At 43.1% G+C, this 18903-nt stretch overlaps 2 protein-coding genes across 3 annotated transcripts; both read right to left on the bottom strand.

The window, feature by feature from the left end:
* Positions 1–391: 391 nt before the first annotated feature.
* sesn2 (sestrin 2) lies at positions 392–11217 on the bottom strand. 2 transcript variants are annotated; one of them, XM_068728598.1, is made up of 11 exons: positions 10414–11217; positions 9250–9315; positions 8450–8638; positions 6062–6244; positions 4753–4989; positions 4329–4461; positions 4127–4242; positions 3909–3992; positions 1538–1644; positions 1315–1459; positions 392–1055 (listed from the first exon to the last, which is right to left on the bottom strand). In XM_068728598.1, exons 1-11 carry the CDS (start codon positions 10708–10710, stop codon positions 969–971), a joined length of 1644 nt encoding a protein of 547 aa, XP_068584699.1. In that variant the 5' UTR covers positions 10711–11217; the 3' UTR covers positions 392–968. The 2 variants fall into 2 exon arrangements, with proteins under 2 accessions (XP_068584699.1, XP_068584700.1); XM_068728599.1 differs by lacking the exon at positions 10414–11217 and adding an exon at positions 9974–10083.
* Positions 11218–12774: 1557 nt separating this feature from the next.
* Positions 12775–17177, bottom strand: matn1 (matrilin 1). Its single transcript, XM_068728549.1, has 9 exons — positions 17032–17177; positions 15471–15655; positions 15213–15377; positions 14904–15126; positions 13851–13973; positions 13568–13740; positions 13250–13481; positions 12981–13133; positions 12775–12875 (listed from the first exon to the last, which is right to left on the bottom strand). Exons 1-9 carry the CDS (start codon positions 17117–17119, stop codon positions 12775–12777), a joined length of 1443 nt encoding a protein of 480 aa, XP_068584650.1. The 5' UTR covers positions 17120–17177.
* Between the last annotated feature and the right edge of the window lie 1726 nt (positions 17178–18903).

The following is an 18903-nucleotide window of genomic DNA, read 5'->3' as shown; positions in this document are numbered from 1 at the left end:
GCTTTACTGGCATGTTGCTTTTCTTCTCGTGTTATTATTACATTTGATCAACACCAGGTCAGGCACATTCAGCTGTAAGTCAAGTAAGAGTGCAGCTGTATATTGTCACGCTATTACAGATCATCTTTAGGAGTGACTTCGCAAAGTAAATTGTGGCGTCATTACGCGTTTATTTTAAGTCTTTGTCTCCATCGTGTGAGGAGTCATGGTAACTCCCGCAGCAACACATTCATACATTTGGGCTTGTGTTGACTTATGTGTCTTGGATTATAAACACAAGCAATGTAAAACTCATAATAAAGTCTCTTATACTTCCCATTTAAAAATAAAAAAGCAGATAATGCAGTCTGGTGGTTTTTGCTTGAACATGGTGTCCTGACACAACACACCATTTACATTTTGATAAAGTAACTTTTTATTGTTTATAAAAATACAAGTTATTTGTTTTTGTTTTCATCTCAGCCTCTGCTTGCTACAAACAGATTGGACTGAGGCCAGAGTAGTCATGGTGAGATGAACAGCTGTTATCTGTGGGTGACAGATTATTGGCCTGAACAGACATGTAAAATAAACACTTCAATCATGATGATTTAGTTATACCAGACCTTACTCCACCTACATACCTTACTCGAAAGATATGTCTGTGTGTGGCGGAAACATGTGCAAGATATTCACAGCAACACTTGAGGCTCAATTGGGGGAAACAAAACCCGATTCACTTCAGTGCAAATAAGTAACAAGTTTTAAATATCAGATATCCCAGTACCAAAGCAGCTTCACAACGTTAACACTGAAACTGGGGATATGTATAAACAATTATTCACTGTAGTGTGTGTGTGTGTGTGTGTGTGTGTGTGTGTGTGTGTGTGTGTGTGTGTAAGATTGTCTGTCCATGTTGTGTTCTGCATTGGGTTGTGGTACATCACAGCTGGCTCAACATTTGCAAAAAACGTGTGTGAGTGAGAGCGTCATCTCATGTAGTGTGTGATGGCTCGTAAGGTATAAAGAAGGGCTGCTTGTAGCCGGGCTTCCATCACTATCAGGTTAGCATGAACCTGCAACACAAAAACAACAAAGAAATCACCTTCAGGTTACTAGATGATTCACTTTTAAGTCTCGTCTGTAATTCAAAATCTCATTCTCTAATGACATTTAAAAAAGGAAGGAAACAAAGAGAGGACACGCTGAAATGTCAAATCATTCATTCTTTGTTCAGAAGGTACCAAAGAGAGATGATGTGTTAAAATGTCAAATGATTCATTGATTGTGGCTAAAGAGGCCGGGTCAGGTGTGCGTGTTTGAACACGTTTGTACCTTTTCGGAGTGTCTGAAGTGTCTCCAGAATGCGTGGTAAACACGAGCCGTGGTCTGCTCGGGGTGACAGGCCATGGTCTTAACAAACACCTTCAGAGAGCGCTCCAACAGGACGTTCACGCTGCCGTAGTCATAATCATCGTAGCTGCACAGGTACAATAACAAGTTAATGACACAGCAGAGACTAAAGAAACTTTAAAACCTGATTTCTAAGAGCACTGACCGTATGCCGTACAGACAGTGGATGTAGTTCCACAGAGCTTTTCTCAGAGTGTGAGTGTCCACACCTTCATGCATGGCCATCCTATGGTAGGTCATGGTGCTCACAACCTGCAAAGATGTAGTTAAATCTCAATTGATCTGATAAATTCATGTATACAGCATGGGTATTCAATTAAAATTCAAAGAGGTCCAGTCAATGAAATCCCCTCCCAGAAAAGGTCAGAACCTCATAATATCTAAATTGCGTTATACCCATACGCCAATCAAATAAAATTAACATTGAGCATTTCCATACCATTTCAACATAATTTAGGGCCGTCCTCAACCAAAGAAATTCTTAGTCGACTAACACAATTTTGTCGACTCATCGATTGTAGTTGTTTCTCCACAAAGAATCACACAAAAGCACCCTTTAAATCTTGTGTTTACCAGAGATGTGTTCATACATTTCTTCAGCATGAAAAAAAAGTAGAAAAAACGACAAAGTCTTTGTTCTAGTACCTGGATAAACTGCACACATGGCCGTTAGCACATGGCAGTCGATCAAGGTGCGAGCCGCGGCCCGCCATTTGATGATGCCCGCTATACAGTATTCTGAGCCAATGTCATCATCTGTTTGCCCGGACGCCAACCTCAACCTTATCTATTTTGTGTTTTTCCCCATATTCTACATAATTTGGTCATTAATTCCTGTGTGTGCTGCTGATCTCTTTGCTGGACTGAAGGGTGTAGACCAGAGGTCTTCAACAAGGGCTCCGTAACCCCTAGGGAGTCCGTGGAGGTACTGCAGGGGGTCTGCGAAATTTTTGGTTGATTAGACAATTCTTTTTTCTTTCCCCAAACATGAATCTGTCCATTATTTAAATAGTTCAGTATTGTATGCAAAATAACAGGTACGTTTATGCATGGCAGTGGCACAAATAGGCCATCACTCATTTTTGTTTCCACATTTATGTTTAAAATAAAAAAAACTCAATTTGAATAGCTTGTAGGCATGATTATCATCATGTTTCTAAATGGCAGTGGCACGGCCACCCTACTCACTGTACCTTGCACATGTTTAAAATAAAAACATAAATATATGAACCTGTGTATTATTTGAATAGCTTAGTATTGAATGCACAATAACAGGTATGTTTATACATGGCACAAGGCCTAGTTTAATATAAAACACAATTTTATACAATATATATAGTAGGGGGTCCCTGCTCCATCTCATCAGTTTGGGGGTCCTTGGCCTGAAAAACGTTGAAGACCCCTGGTGTAGACAACTATGCATCTACTACTTTTTTGTGACCCCTTGATACAAAGCGAAGAGAGTAATTTTACAGTCTCAGACTGTTTAATATAAGAACTGTTGAGTTTATCAATCATTGAAAAATGCAAACATTAGCAAAAAGATAATTATCTTGCGTTCTCAAGGTTGGGAACCAACCACTTGTTTTCCTGACACTAAGTAGTTTCACTTCAAGCGTGTAAACCAGCATGTAGGCTCCTCAAGTAGCTGAAACCAAGATCCTAACATTGTGCATCACTCACTTAAACTTCCTGAAACAGATAGACCTTCCATGTTATCCACACATCAGTTTTTAAATCAGCTTATTGGTAATTTTTATACTCTTTTTCCACCAAAAGTAGCACCTGTATGCAGTTTCTTTTAAATACGGGAAAACCCTACTAAAAATAAGCGATCGACTCCTTTCACATTGTCAGTGGACAAGTATAGCCCGGATCAGTTTACCTGTTGTAAGGCGCGCCTGGTCTGCACTGCTTTCTTGCATTGTGCATCGCCAGTAGATGTGGTAGTAACAGTGGGACAATGGCAAATGCAGTCAAAAGGTTGATATTAGCTGTATTTAATTACAATTAACTATGTAGTTTGTCTGCTTGAATACATTTTTTTCAATCCAGGTTGTGCACACAGCTTCACTGCTCAGTTTTGCCCAAAGTGCTGTGTCATTTTTAAAGCATCCTCGCCTGTAGCAATGTGTCTCTGTCGGATTGTCTGATTGTCTGCCTTTCTGGGTTTTTTCCTGGTGTGTTTGAGGTTACAAATTCGACAGAAAACAGGGTTGAACAGTAGAAAGCAGCATGGAGGCCAGTGAAAATGTTACAGTGGTTATTTACTACCCACTAATTTGGAACAATGTTCAATGCTTGGATGTGGACAGACTGAATTTGTGGCTGAGATGAAAAAGAAAGCACCGTAAAATGAGCGTGTCCACCCTGATGTAATAACAAATACCTTTGACTACAGCAGAGTGATTTGTCCATGGAATGAACTCCGACTGTAACCTTTACTACTAAACATAACATTTATCCAGTGGGAAAGGGGCTTTAGTGCACTTCTACAAGGTTAAAGGTGAGGGTACCTGGAATTTTTCATCCAGGAGCTGGCCCATGTCTGGCAGTAGTCTGTTGACCAAAGAGAAGCCGTGGTCCTCCCATGAATAGTCCTGCACACATCACACACCAACATCAACAAACACAGGTCTCTGAAACTTAGCAAAAACAATCAAGAGGCCCTGTGTATACTGTAAAAAGTGTGAATAAATAAATTGGGAATGTGATCTCGACTTGAACACACTACCTGAGCTCTCATGGTGGGTGGCGACTGCTCTCCTTTGGGGGCAAAGTCCTCGTATCTGAACTCTGGATCCTCCACCAGACGCAGCACCAGATCAGGTGGTGCTTCTCGCACAACCGCTGAAACAAACACAAGACAAAGTGACAAAGTGAGTGAACTAACGTCAAACAAAGAATGACGCATGGGATGAACACGATGTATTTACTGGTTGGTATGCTCTCGCTCCTCTCCCTCTCAAAGCGAGTAACCATCTCCTCCTGTGTGCACTCTTCCTCCTGCTGCTGCAGCTCCACCATCCTCTGCATCAACACCTCCACCTCCATGGCTCCGTCACCCAACTGGAGTAGAGAGAGAGAGAGAGAGAGAGAGAGAGAGAGAGAGAGAGAGAGAGAGAGAGAGAGAGAGAGAGAGAGAGATGGATAGATAGATAGATAGATAGATAGATAGATAGATAGATAGATAGATAGATAGAGAGAGAAAAAGGAATTTACTTAGTTCTTTGTTTTTTAACAGTAAATCAACAATATGCCATGAATCTTCAACTGTTCCAAAACCGGCGCAACTGGTAAAACATCACTGGAATTCTGTTGACATAGTCATTTTTTTACCACAGACACAGTTTGACTCACCTCTTGCCTGCCATCCTCATGAGCGGGGCTGTGAGGGCTGTGAGGGCTGCGGGGGCTTCGGGGAAGGTGACTGGGTGATGGAAGTTGGAAAGTATAACCTCCAATGTGGTCAGGTTCAGGGTTCAAGCCGCATCCCCACCCAAAGGAGCAGAGTGAGTGAGCGTGTGCCATCAGGATCACAGCATGTATGAGTTCAGCCAGTGACCAGCGAGGCTCTGCTCCGGGACACACCAGTTCCTGCAGGGTAGAGGGGCAGGTGTTGGGTAAGTGAGGTATTCTATAATGGGTTTGTTGGGTGGTATTGTCTTGTACAGACATTCATGTTCCCCTCAGGATGAATTGTAATGCTTTTGGTTATCCTTAACTTATTATCAAGCACCATCTTTTCATTTGTATACCTGCAAAACTAAGGACATTCATGTCAGCCTTGGCTGCACTTTGTTTTTAGTGCTACAACTGTTAGCACGGACGTCAGGCGGCGGCTGGTGGTTTTGCGCTCTACAGCTTACGTCACCAGTTTCACAAGCATGACTGAGAACTACTGTGAGCTACTGTAGAGACATGGCGGTGCAACATGGCGGACTACGTTAACGAAAGTGTAGTTATAAAGCCTCTCAAAACTAGTGGAGGACACCTGGGCAATTGGGTTATTTCCAATTGAGAGACAAGAGTTAGATTTACAATATATTTTTGATATAAATAGGATAACATTTGATTTTTTGAGAGCATAGACTCTTCTTGTTGTCAAGTTATGACCACCGAATACAGAGGAGGCTAAAATAACACCTGACAATATAGTTTAATCACAAAGGAAAGCCTCAAGAAAATGCCACAAAAGGTGAATCACAGTAGAATATATTATACATATCTTTAGTGAGTTAGTGAGTCATTTCAGATACAGTCAGGAATATAATGAATTAGATCAATTTACTATTATATGATGACAAACTGTTTCATTGAATCAGTTTTAATGTTCCGTATTGTCAAAGTTGTTTGAACCGTTACCTCAGGTCCCCGTTTTAAAGTGCCTAGCATGAGGGCTAAGAGATATAAGCTTTCCCTCGTTTCTGCTGCCATTCACACGTTAAAAGGGCAGTTGTATTAAACTGATTGCTCATTTGAACAGATTGCTATGATTGCTTTGTTTACTTTAAAAACTCCCACTGAATAGAACCACTCTGTAATCTATGCCCTGTTTGTTGTCGTCCATCAGTGTCTAGGATTTTGTGTGTTTTGTATGAATCATGTCTGCAAAGTGTCCCTGTAAATAAAGAAACTGAACTTTTGAAGGAGTTAGTGGGTGTCTGACCTGGATGTGCTGCTGTGTGATGAGCCAGGGCCGGTGTGCCAGCAGCTTGTTGAGTGTTTGCAGGCTGCGGAGCTTGGTGGGAGCGTACTTGAGGCCACTCAGCCAGCTCTCCTCCCCTCCAGCGTCGAGGAAGCCCGCGCTGTGCTGCTGCACCAGGTACGAGCAGTGATGTCGAGCTGCAGCCTGCGAAACATAATCACCCCATCCATTAAAAGCACAGCTTAATCACTGCTCTGTGCATACCAGTTTTCATAATGCATAGGAACTGACCATGCCCATCAATATGAAAAGGGCTCAGAGGTTAAAGCAACACAACTACATTTCTCCTCATATAGATCATTTTGAGTCTAATGACATGGCCTTTCTGAAGCGAAAGGGCAGCTAATGTGATGAATATATGAGCGATGAGCATCGTTAAATGTTTATGAGAGGATCAGTCTTTGGCAGACCCTGTTAGTGGCTCACTAGGATACAGTAGCTGCAAACACCCTCAAGCAGGGAACGACCTGCCAAGTGCATCTGTCATCTTCTTCTTTGGAAAAGATCACTTAACTCACCCCGATTTTTACATTCCGACAACCCAAAATGATCTTGTTTCCTGACTTTTCTATTGCTTTCAAAATGTGCATTATGCAATAGTTAACTTAAACCACTATATCTTTAAATGTATCTACAACTACTCATTGAGATATCAGTAGTATCAGTCAGAGATCTCAATTTCAGACATTAATTTAATGAGCACAAAACATTCATGAGGCACTAAGCTGTGACACAGTTCCAAGATGGATCATCAAAACGACATCACATATAAACATCAGGTTCAAGTTGTGAAGATTATAGTATTAAATAACTTCTCTCTTTGTATTTAATGAAGAGTAAGATGTACAAACTGTTTCACATGTAGCTCCAACAATAGGTGCATCCGTTTGTCAGGTTACCGTTTTCACAGCTCCAGCAAATTATAAGATGTTTGGTTATGGTTCATCAAGGATTAAGGGTTGGAAATAATCATTATCATCAGTGCTTGCTGCTACTGTAGGGTCGCAAAGCCGCTGCACACATTCTGCTATAGAAGGCAGTTCTGGCTTGTTTGAATTTCTTTTAACAAATCACAGTCGTCTTGGGGCTACGCTAAGCACACGATGCTGCAATGCTGCTCTTGCAAAATAGAAAGCGCAGATAGCGGAAGAGGAGGACAATGTCGGCTGAAATATGCGGCCGATGGCCTGCTTATACCCACAGTCTACATCCGGTGAGTCAGACTATTGCTACTGTGACTGGCACACAAACTCAAACTTAACTCAATTAATTGTATTAGCTGCAGCGGTTTCTACCTAGCTATGGCACTGTGAGAGGTTCTGTTGGAAGTGTAGGAAAGCAGAAGTGTAGTTCTATCACGTCACTAAAAGGGCCGCTTCAGCCCATGACTCAGTGTGAATGCATCTATTCATTGGTCACTACAGCTGAACTGACTGTAAGTGGGCTGCAGAGGAAACAGCATTACAGCAATATTAGTATAATAAAATCTATTCATAACTGTATTAAGATACATTTGGCAAACTTGACTTGTTCACAACAAGAGAAAATAATAGCCGCAGAGTCTGACATTACTTTGAATGTTTAAGCCGTTACTCAAAAATAAATTAATATAGATGCAAATAAATACAAGACTAACACATGGTCAGTACCGCTAAAATGTCTCCTCATAGGCTTATGAATATAGAATAGAATGAATAAAAACATTTCACCGTTATGATTTAACCTGCCAAGTCACAACTTGCAGGATTTAACTCCGCAATATGCACTACATGCATCCCACTATGGACTCTATATTGTTTCATTTGTTGACCAACCCAGCTTAGTAACAATCCATTACAAGCTTTATAGGGGAAAAAAAGAGGACAACCTCATTGAGAGCCGATAGTGAAACCTTGTTCTGGCATAATAGTCTTTCCACAGAAACTTCTTTTAAATCGAACCATTATCTAATAACTTTTGAATTCTTACTACTGGAGTAAACGCCATTAGGGAAACGTTTCTACACTAGATGTCTATCTGATAGTGTTGTAGCTAAATTTAAAGAAGCGATTCCATCTGCATTTAACTCAATACCATGTCTCAATATAACAGAGGACTCCTATGCTAACTTTTGTCCGTCCCAGATTGATCATAATGTTGATAGTGCTACATGTTCACTGTGAACGACACAAGACTCTATTGCCATTTGAGTCGCAGCTCTGTTGACCCGTGTACTCCTGTAGACCTCAGTAGTTGTATTGAATGTAAAGTTTTACCTTCAGGAGAGCACATGAGGCCCTCAATGCAGTCACTGGCATTGATCTGAAAAGCTCCGATAGGTGTCATTAGCATATACTGCGGTTCTCTTACCATAACAGCAATGTAATGTCTCCAGTGACGGGGCAACGGGCCGTCCATCTCCAACAAAGCATGCTGGGTCCTCAGGAAGCAGCTGAGGTAGGCGGGGTGCATTGCCATCACCATTGTGATGTGGTCCACGCGGCCCACTGAAAGGAAAGATTCAATGAGGATGTCCTGGTCCAGCACTTCTTTCAACATCTAAAAAGAAGAAAGAGCAAGACAACTAAACTCACTTTATATTGTTACAATGCTTGAGGACACATTGGTAAAGATTCACTGAAAAATGGTTCTCTCACAGCTGGAAATGAACGGCCTTTAAAAGCTGATGCAACATTTCCACTCTCTCCAGTGGAAAGCTTGGAGTAAGTCGCATATTAAATTAGAATTTTGAGTCATCAGCTTTTGCAACACGTGTGCGTTATTGCGTGTCTTGATGACATGAAGCAACAGGTGTTGCAGCAGAATAGCTGGCTGCACGGCTGCACTGTTTATTACTATGCCAGCCTGAAACAAGCCCAGTTCAGTCTTTGGATAAGACATGGAGGCAAGCTCTGTGCCTCCCTGAAATCAACTTGTGACACTACATCCCTTATATAAATAGTTTAATCAATGAACATTATATGGCAAATAGGGGAAAAAAAATGGTGATCAACTATATACACTGCTCCAACCCTCATGGGATTAACTATTGGAAAGAAAACCGCAAGTTTTTGTGATTTCACACGATCACAACATTTACAAAAAAAAATTGTTGGTATCTTTAATAATGGGGTAAATAGATGTACTTTTAAAAAACAAGCCATACACACCTCTTTTGCAGGAATAAAGACACTTGGGCCTGATGCCAGCGCCCGAGGTACTTCAACTCCTTGTTCCTAAGCAGGAAGACACAGAGAGTTTGGTAAATGACACAGTGAAATAATATCTAATTTAATGTCCGATTAAACTGACAAATCATTTGAGCTACTGTATCAAATGTCAGAAAATAGTACAGAATGCTTGTTGGATATTGTCCTCAAATTACTTGTTTTTTCTGATAAACAGTCCGAGACGTAAAGATATTGAGTTCACAACGACGCAAGACAGAGAAAAGCAGCAAAGTTTCACAACTGATAAGCTGGAATGAAAGAGTGTTAGGCCTTTCTGCTAAAAAAAAAATGAGAAATCAATCATCCAAGCAGTTGTTCTGTTGATCGACAAATCAATGAATTTACTTTTTTCAGCTTTACATTGTCTTAAAATCGTATGAATTAATTCATCAGAATTTAAAAAAATGTTTTGAGCAAACAACTAAAGGGTTAGATCCTCTTCAACACTTCAGAACACATGAATAATACTGATTTTACATATAAATACATGTTATTTAAATAAATAAATAAATTATAAATAAATTAGAAATCTGCATACAGCTTTCACCCCCATGAACTCGACTAGACTTTACTTAGACTGCAGCAGCTGTACTGAAACTGGAGAGCCCGTTTTATAACCTCACAGCCCACAAAATCTGTAACCCAAACCACGCATTCAACTCACAGACATCTTTCAGAAGGCCGGCAAAAAATACAGTCACCGCTCTTTATCTCCAACAGAGACGACACATACACTGAAAAAGCCTCCAACACCAGCTTTGACTCTTTATATTACTAGAATGTGCAGTGAGCTGTGGAGAGGCTCGGGGGGGACGTTCCGATGTGTTGTTCAGGACACCGGGAGGGGGCGTGTCTGGCCCGCTTGTTTGTGCACACCACAGCGGAGTCTTGCGTCACCTCACAGTTCAACGTCTGATGAAATATCAAGCAGTCTGATGGAAAGTGCTAATCAGCTGATAACTCTTGACTGATCAGACCTTAACCTTATCGCGAACAGTTATTCAATCATTCACCTATTCTTAGAATTTTATGATAAGCAGCTAAAGCAATACCATTAGTGCTAAAAAGAAAAAAAACCACTAAAAATACTATCCCAACATTTACCTGTGCGGTTCGCAGCAGCTCAGTCGCTCTCCCCCGAACCTCCTGCAGTGGACACGACCGGGACAGTCGAAGCAGATTTAAAAGTGTTTGTTTACTCAGCCGGGCCGAACCGCGCCGGTCCGATCCCAAACACGCCAGAACCCCCTGACTGAGCTCCTCCAGAGACGCTGCTCGCTCGTCCTCGTCCCTGCTGCACAGCAGTGCTAAGCTTTTGACAGTCAGGCCAACGTCGGACTCTGACTCGTACCGGTGTCGACCGGAGCCGAGACCGGGTGTGTTGTCTCCGTTGGTCGCCATCTGTTGTTACTGGTCCCAAAACACCTCGAACAAATTCTTGACGCACCCGTGTTGCGCTCGTGCTAGCTGCAGTTAGCTCAAGTGTCAACCTTGCTTGATGCAAACGTTGGTTTTCTTCTAAATGCCCGGATGCTCGATAGTGTCTGTTGTCAGTTGACTGCGCAATCATCTGTTCCACCAATCATTAAAGCAAACTGACCTTCTTCAAAGCTGTCTCACACACCAGAGGCAGTTCAGAGTATCTGTGCTCATACCCTCGGCTACCGGACCGTAGAGACGGTCTGCTCCGGTTAGCTCGCTACGCTAGCCTAGCTGCTGTTAGCAGATGCTGCAGGCTGTAAAGCTCAATAACAGCGTTACACGGTGGCTCGGTAATAAAAAAACAAACACTGAGCCAGTGGTTTGTGTTTTGGACTGGACTCCCAGACTAGAGCACAATGCAAAGTTTAAAATCAGCTTTCATGAAGCACCAAGAGACAATGACAGGCTTCGCTCGCTGGTTTCGTTCAGCTGTTCGGAGTTGAAGAGCTTTTTTTCTCCTCTTATGCAACGTCATTGTGACGTTGTGAAAACTTTTCTCTCTAACAAACTGCACTTTAAGGCGAATAAATACTTCTTAATAAAAAAAATGTAATTTCTGAACAGTTAAACCTTCACTTACACTTCTAACATGTGAATAATATATAATATAAAATAATAAAATATAAAAATTGTCAATTCACCTGTTTGTCTAATAATTACTAATTTGCATGACCGTAGCAACTGTAGTATTGCCCATTAATTAATCTATTAATCAATTCATTATGTAGTCTATAACATGTCAATACAGATGACATCATACTTACCAAAGCCATAGATTTGCTCTGTCCTCCATTTTATAAAATTAAACTGTGAAAAGCAGCAAATTTCCTGTTTTAAGTTTTCTTGACAGGAAACCCCACAAATCCACTCTAGAGGATGGATCCTACTCTGTTTTGGTCCTGATCACTGTCATATTGGAATAATTTGAGTACTTCCAAAAGACTTTATGCATAATTACGATAAAGTTATAAGTGAAAAAGACTGCAGTTACGTAAATCTTTGACAATTCATTGAAACAGTCCACCACTTTGCTGGGAACACCTGTCAAGCCCCTGTGGTCCCCTGAGCCCACATTTGGGGGCCATAAAAATATTCAATGTACTTTTTATACTTATTCATATTAGATGAACTAAAACTGTGTAAAAGTAAGAATTGCTTTGTTTCTGTGTGCATACAATAGTTTCACAATTTATATTATGTACTTCCTGAATCACCTTTATTTAGGAAAATAAAAAAACATCAGACATATTTCTTATATTAATTTACCTGTATATATATTATATACCATATAGGACATTAGATATGTGTGGGGCTAAGAGAAAGATGACAGTGTCAGATAGAAACAGACAAACAAGTGAGGGTGATACGCTGCTCCGTACACAGACTCAAAGCGGTTTGGGGAAATTCAACATTGTGGCAGCAACAAAGAAAAATCCTTCAGTGTACCATCACCGTTTCCCTATGAGGGAAGACTTTTATTAACAAACACACAGGCTGGCTATGGAGCATGACCTACGGAGCACAGACAAAAGGTGTGGTCCCCATGGCAAACCGGCGCTTCGTGTCCCAGGAGACCCAAGGGTGGAGGAGGTAACACAGAGAGAGGAGGGGGCAGAGGTAACACAGAGAGAGGAGGGGGCAGAGGTAACACAGAGAGAGGAGGAGGAGGAGGAGGAGGTGGTTTGGGAGAGCTCAGGACACAAGCAGAGGTCAGGGTTCACACTCCCATGGGTTTCTCTTCAGTATTTTACAGGAAGTAAAAGGTGTTTGTGTTTGTGTGTGTGTGTGTGTACGTGGATGTGCGGATGTATAGGAAAGAGAGGGATGTGAGTCCTCAGACGATTTTGTTCTCCAGCAAGGCGATCCTCTTCGACATACTGTCTAGTAAGATTTTGTCAAGGACATGCAACAATGAAGACAAAGACACCAAATATGATAACTACATTATAACCCTCCCTCCAAACATCCTATTCTCACACCATTTCACCCATTGTAAAGGATATATTTTTTTGTTAGTGCCTGGAGTGCGTCTTCTACTTTCTTTTGGAACTTTACGAGGGAGTCACATTCACAAGGGTCCTCCTCTGTAGGAACAGAAAGCACAAATTCAAGTTCTGGGTTATTGTACCAGTATGTAGTGAAATGACTTGTTTGTAGATGTATGCTTGTATTTAATGATCATGTGGGACCTTGACAGATGTTAATCTGCAGCTTCTTGGCGATCTGGGTCATAGCTTTGAAGTCAGCAGTGTAGAAGTAGTGCTCTCCAGTCGGCTCAGAGGCGATCTCTTTCAGCTCATTCTCCACTGCGTTGCCCACTCCAACAGCGTACATCTTGAAACCTGCAAAATAAACACCGACAGGTTTCCCCTCATCTGACTGCTAAAAGTAGGGTTTAGATTGTATCTACTTACACTACACCCATGCATTAAGAAGAGATCCATCCTCCCCCTCTCACCATGCTCCTTGGCCTTCTTGGCAGCTTCTCCAATGTAGTCCTGGCTGCGTCCGTCAGTGAAGACGATGCCCACCTTGGCGACCCCAGGCCGGGCACCCTGACCGGCGCTGAAGCTGTTGTCTGTCAGATAGCGGAGAGCCTGGCCTGTCATGGTTCCCCTCTCCATGTAGGCCATCTTCTTCACAGCTTCCTTCAGGTCCTTCTTGTTGTTGTAGCGGCCCAGGGGGAACTCCTGCAGGAGGGAGACGGAAACGTGACGTTAACGCGTACGAGAGGGAGGTTGAATATTAGGTGGACACTGAAATGGCAAATACGTGCCTGTCTAACTGAGCTGGAGTACTGGACCAGTCCAACGTGAGCCTTGCTGTCAGAAACATCCAGTTTGTCTACGATCTGGTTGATCCACTTCTTGACCAGCTCAAAGTTCTCTGGACGAACGCTCTTAGAGCCATCAATCAGGAACACCACATCTGTCGCAGAGTTGCTGCAAGCTGGTGATGTCAGACACACAACAGGGCATGTTACTCAGGTAGCACAATTGCTGCACTTGGACAAATACCTTCACACACACACGCACACACACATGCAAACACACACTCACCACTGCAGCTGCGACCATTGTCCATGAGGGTAAAGCCATCTTTGCAGGCACACTTGAATGATCCGGGGGAGCTGATGCATACCTGCTCACAGTCATGATCCCCAGTGGCACACAGGTCCGACACTGTGTGTGTGTGTGTGTGTGTGTGTGTGTGTGCGAGTGCAGAACACACACATAAACACAGTAGAATACATGTTGAGGCACACACACACACACACACACACACACAGGGAGAGGGGGGTTAGGAGGAGAGAATAAAACTATGTCAGTTTGAAAACGGGAAATTCTAGCTTTGATTTTTAATGATCCACTGTGACCTGCAGCCAACAGTTTTGAATATGTGTGGACGGAGCATGAATCCAGTGGATCCTTAAAACAAACAGGTGGAGAAGATTGGAGTAGCCTCAAATAAACAAGATCCATTTTGTCTGTTTCTAAATGTGAAGCACAGGCTCGTCCAATAACAGTCCAACACTGTGGTCATGCAGCGCTGCCCTTGGATGAAACATCTGCAGCGAGACTGGCTGCTGCGTAGTGAGTGGCAGGCAGCAGGCAAAAACTGCTGCAGACTGGGAGAGCCAAGGGGGCGTCAATAATTAGAGGTTTAATGATTGTCACTAATGGATCGGTAATTACACAGAGATCAGTCTCGCCTCTCGGTTATGTGAGTGTTGACTGAAGAACAGGAGCGCATTTCGTTCCTAAAGGTTGTTCCTGCCCTACATGCCCTCGTGCAGTGGGAGTATTTAATGAGTTTGAACGGTTGAATGAATGAACTGTAGTCTTGTTGAGGGAGAGCAGAGGAGCAACATGTAGGAATGAAAAGATGACAGTCCTGACACCTTACCCTCAGTATAGGGCAGCAGCTCTCTCCACAGTGATGAAGGATAAGGATGATGACCCGCCCTGACAGGGATTCTTCTCAACCATCTTTGCCTATTTCCATCACTACAGACTAATCACAGTTTTCTGCACCTGTCCCTCTAACTTTAGCAATAAAGCCCTGATCCTTCCTTCTTCTTCTCCCACTTCCTCTTCCTCCGCCCATCTTACCACAGAAGGCCTCCTGGAACTTCTTGGTGAGCTTCTCGATGACGCTGTAGCTCTCCACGTAGTCCACGTGGTCATCCAGAGGATCACTGGCCATCTGCTTCAGGGTGCTCATGTCCACACGTCCCACGCCGATGGCAAAAATCTCAATACCGGCATCCCGTGCACGCTGGGCCACATCCTTCACGCTGTCCTGGGGACGCCCATCTGTCACAATAATGGCAACCTGCGAAGGACGAGGACCGAAATTAGATAAAACAATTATAATGATATGTTGAGTTGCATGTGTGAATGCATATAAATGTGTCTGACCTTGCTGATATCAGGAGATTTGACACGAGCGCCCTCGGCCTCACTGAAGGCCACATTCATGGCAAACTGGATGGACAGACCAGTCATTGTTCCAGTGGACAGGGGCTCGATCTTGGTCACAGCCTTAATCAGCCCGGCTTTGGTGCGGTGTGTCTTCAGGGACACCTACAGTTGCATAATAATAACAAGGTCAGTAATATGAAATACTTTGACAAATGAATAAAAACTGTTCAGTGCTTGTGAAGGCTAGCCCTGTACCTCGTTCTTGACGCGGCTGGCGTAGTTGACGACTCCCACACGGGTGGCGTTGGGTCCAACATCCAGCCCCTCGATGACCTTAGCCAGGAATACCTTGACCTGTTCAAACTCTGAAGGCCGAACGCTCCGACTGCTGTCGATGATGAACACAATGTCTGTGGGACGAGTTTTGCACAAACCTGCTGCTACACATGAAGACAGGAGGACAGAAAAAAAAGATTATTATGGATTCTTCTGATAATAGTTTTCATAACACTTGTACATCCACATAATGATTCAGAAATGTAGATGGATAAAAGAAAAAGGAAATTGATGAAGAAGTGAGAAAAGAGGGGAGGGTGGGGGGACCATGGGGAGAATGGAGGTATTGAGAGGAGAAGGGAGGGTCAAGGGGATGGAGGCTGGTGACAAAGTGGAAGGAAACAGAAAAACAGGATGCAGGGAGGCAACAGAGGTGGAGGAAGATGAGGAGAAAGGCAAGACAAAAAAACAAGGATGAAGGACAGAGAAAGATCAAATGGGCCTGCTTTAAAAATATATTTTTTTAAACTGAGATAATGAATAATTATTAAATAAAATTATTAGATTGAAAACTGAACAAAATCAGCAAGATAGGGAGATGTGGATGGAAGCTCTTGAGTTCAGATTTTCATAATTTTAACGTTTTTGCTGAAAAAGCTTTAACTGTTCAGCTGCAAACACCCGATGGAGCTACTTAATGAGTGTGAAAGACAAAGAACTGCTTTGTGGTCATTTGTAGTCCTAATAATAATAATAAAACAGTTTGAATCAGAGAGGATGTGTTGTATTATTAGTGAGGGTCCAGGCTTTATTAAGGCCTCATTACATTAATCGCTAAAACATCCAGTGTCCGTTTAACATTACTGATCTCCCTTCTCACCCTTCACCTCTCTCCCTCCCTTCAGTTTTTTCTCCCAACAACTTTTACATCTCACACACACACACACACACACACACACACACACACACACACACACACACACACACACACACACACACACACACACACACACACACACACACAGCATACCAACTCATCTTGAAACAGTCATCTAAACACCAGCAACAACACAAAAAACACTTTAATGTAAAGTAAAGTTTTGTCTTTATTACTGGCTGACTAATTACTTCAAATCAATAAATGCCCAAAGACACTGCAAATAATTATATTATTTTGTAATAATATTGACTAATTTCAATTTAAAACATGATTCAATTTAATAAAAACTTAACTTTTTCCATTAGTCTCATTCTGGGTATTGTCCCACTACAGCAATGCAACTGGTTAACACACATCACACTGTCCTTAGATTTATGGACAAGAATGAACTCAGACCAGAGGGATATTCTTCTAAAATGCTGTTACCTCAGTATTTACGTCATACTTATTCATGTTGCATCAATTCTGTGAGTTACTGTCCACTGGAGATATATATTTTTTGAGGACAAGGAGTGAAAAGAGTGTTAGATGTCAGGTATCTCACCATCAAAGACTCTAGCATTAGAAACAACTTTTAGGGTGAAAGGTCATCATTCTTACCCATGGCGGCGGCTGTGCGGAGGTCCACGGTGGCCTGAGCCCCTATGAGGCCGAGCAGCAGCAGGAACAACAGCGGGGTAGACGTCATGGTGACAGTGACAGAGGGGTGATGAGGGGGTCCGAGCGTGTCCAGAGACAGTCCTAGAGTAAGAAGCCAGAAGGGAGACGGAGCAGGGCGAAGGGAGTTCCAGGAGAGAGGATGGCCACAAAGTGAGACTGAGTGACTCTGAGCTGCAGGTTATCAATGCAAGTGCTTCACACACTCAGCCCACAGACCGGCCCCCCCACCCAGCCCCTCTATAGTGGCAGTGTATGTGTGTAGATGTGTGTGTGTGTGTGTGTGTGTGTGTGTGTGTGTGTGTGTGTGTGTGTGTGTGTGTGTGTGTGTGCATGCGTGGGTAAGAGAGGGAAATACCTGCTCTGGGAGGACCTAAAGAGGCGGGCAAGGAAAGACAAACACACCTTGATATGGCTATGATGAACAGGTTTGTGTGTGTGTGTATGTGTGTGTGTGCGTGCGTGCGTGCGTGCGTGCGTGCGTGCGTGCGTGCGTGCGTGCGTGCGTGTGTGTGTGTGTAGCTGGGGGTACAGGAGCGGCTGGGGTTTGGTGCAAAGTGCGCGCCAACGCAGCCCCAGGTTGGATTTGGCCAAAGCTCAAATAAACAGCAACATGAATTCCTCTTTTCTCCCCGCGTTCCCTCGTATAGCAAACACACATTTATGGTGCGGAAGTGAAGGAGGGCCATCGTACACAGCCCGCAGTGTTCCCGCTGTTCTGCACGTTGGGAGGTGTGTGTGTGTGTGTGTGTGCATTTTTTTACATAAGCATGCATTTCTGTATAACCTGAAGTATACAAGTCAATTCCTGGATTCCTAAGTTCAGCTCAGTCCAGCTCCCGAATCATTCAGAACATTTTGTGTTTTCTATCACTTGTCTGGTAATTTTCTCTCTTCCATCTTTTCTCCCATCCTTCCTCTTCTGCATTTTTATAGATTTTGAAAGCCTTGACTTTCATAAATATTTAAGATCAAATGTAGCCTCAAGCCGCACAATAAACATGAAAATAGAAGGTAAAGATTCCCTGATTCCAACCAGATCAAATCAAATGTTCCCCGTGACTCTTCTTCCCGCCTTTTCCCCCCATTACTCTCCTCTCCACTGTCAGGTAGGCGGCGGGCCCCAGCGGAGTAAACACAGAAGGAAAACACACCTTCATCAATACTCACATACACATCCTTAATCTCTCCATAGACTCCACATACACACAAAACAGAGACCCCTCTTTTCCCTCCAACATCCCGCTCCACCCGACCCAACCTTGCATTCCTCTGCACCTCCCTTTCCTCCTACTCCTCCACACACACCTCCACGCGCACGCGCGCACGCGCACACACACACACACACACACACACACACACACACACACACACACACACACACACACACACACACACACACACACACACACACACACACACACACACACAAGACCTGAACAAGCCGCAATTGAGGGGGTTAGTCTGGGAGGGAAAGAGGAGTTGGGGCTCAGGCTGTACAGTAATGGGCCAGACAGGTTTCCTACTGAACTGAACAAGCTGTAAAATCAAGAGTGTGTGTGTGTGTGTGTGTGTGTTATGATGGTGATCGGTTGGACATGAAAGATTCAAGATGTTATTCCTGGACAGCTTGTCATCTCTGGTAACAGGCTTTTTGACTTAAGAGAAGACACCACAGACGCACACCTACACGTGTTCGTGCAAACACACAAATGTATACAGTAGGTTCATAAACACACACACACACACACACACACACACACACGTTATGTAACCCTCGTCTGCTTGGCAGGCAGGACAAACACAAACATAAGC

This window comes from Cebidichthys violaceus, unplaced genomic scaffold (genome assembly GCF_023349555.1).
Source record: "Cebidichthys violaceus isolate CVI_PGR_0920_01 unplaced genomic scaffold, fCebVio1.0.p SCAF_42, whole genome shotgun sequence".
Classification (NCBI taxonomy): domain Eukaryota; kingdom Metazoa; phylum Chordata; class Actinopteri; order Perciformes; family Stichaeidae; genus Cebidichthys; species Cebidichthys violaceus.
The sequence above is the reverse complement of the archived record's forward strand: the minus strand, read 5'-3'. Positions and strand labels throughout refer to the sequence as shown.

Excerpts from the sequence above, each read along its gene's own strand:
- sesn2 (XM_068728598.1), bottom strand. The coding sequence starts at position 10,710 with ATGGCGACCAACGGAGACAACACACCCGGTCTCGGCTCCGGTCGACAC. Across the intron at positions 4,990-6,061 it reads TCACACAGCAGCACATCCAG|GAACTGGTGTGTCCCGGAGC; the intron begins GTCAGACACCCA and ends TCTACCCTGCAG. Across the intron at positions 4,243-4,328 it reads GAGCGAGAGCATACCAACCA|CGGTTGTGCGAGAAGCACCA; the intron begins GTAAATACATCG and ends TGTTTGTTTCAG.
- matn1 (XM_068728549.1), bottom strand. The coding sequence starts at position 17,119 with ATGACGTCTACCCCGCTGTTGTTCCTGCTGCTGCTCGGCCTCATAGGG. Across the intron at positions 15,378-15,470 it reads CCAGCCGCGTCAAGAACGAG|GTGTCCCTGAAGACACACCG; the intron begins GTACAGGGCTAG and ends ATGCAACTGTAG. Across the intron at positions 13,482-13,567 it reads ACTCCAGCTCAGTTAGACAG|GAGTTCCCCCTGGGCCGCTA; the intron begins GCACGTATTTGC and ends TCCCTCCTGCAG.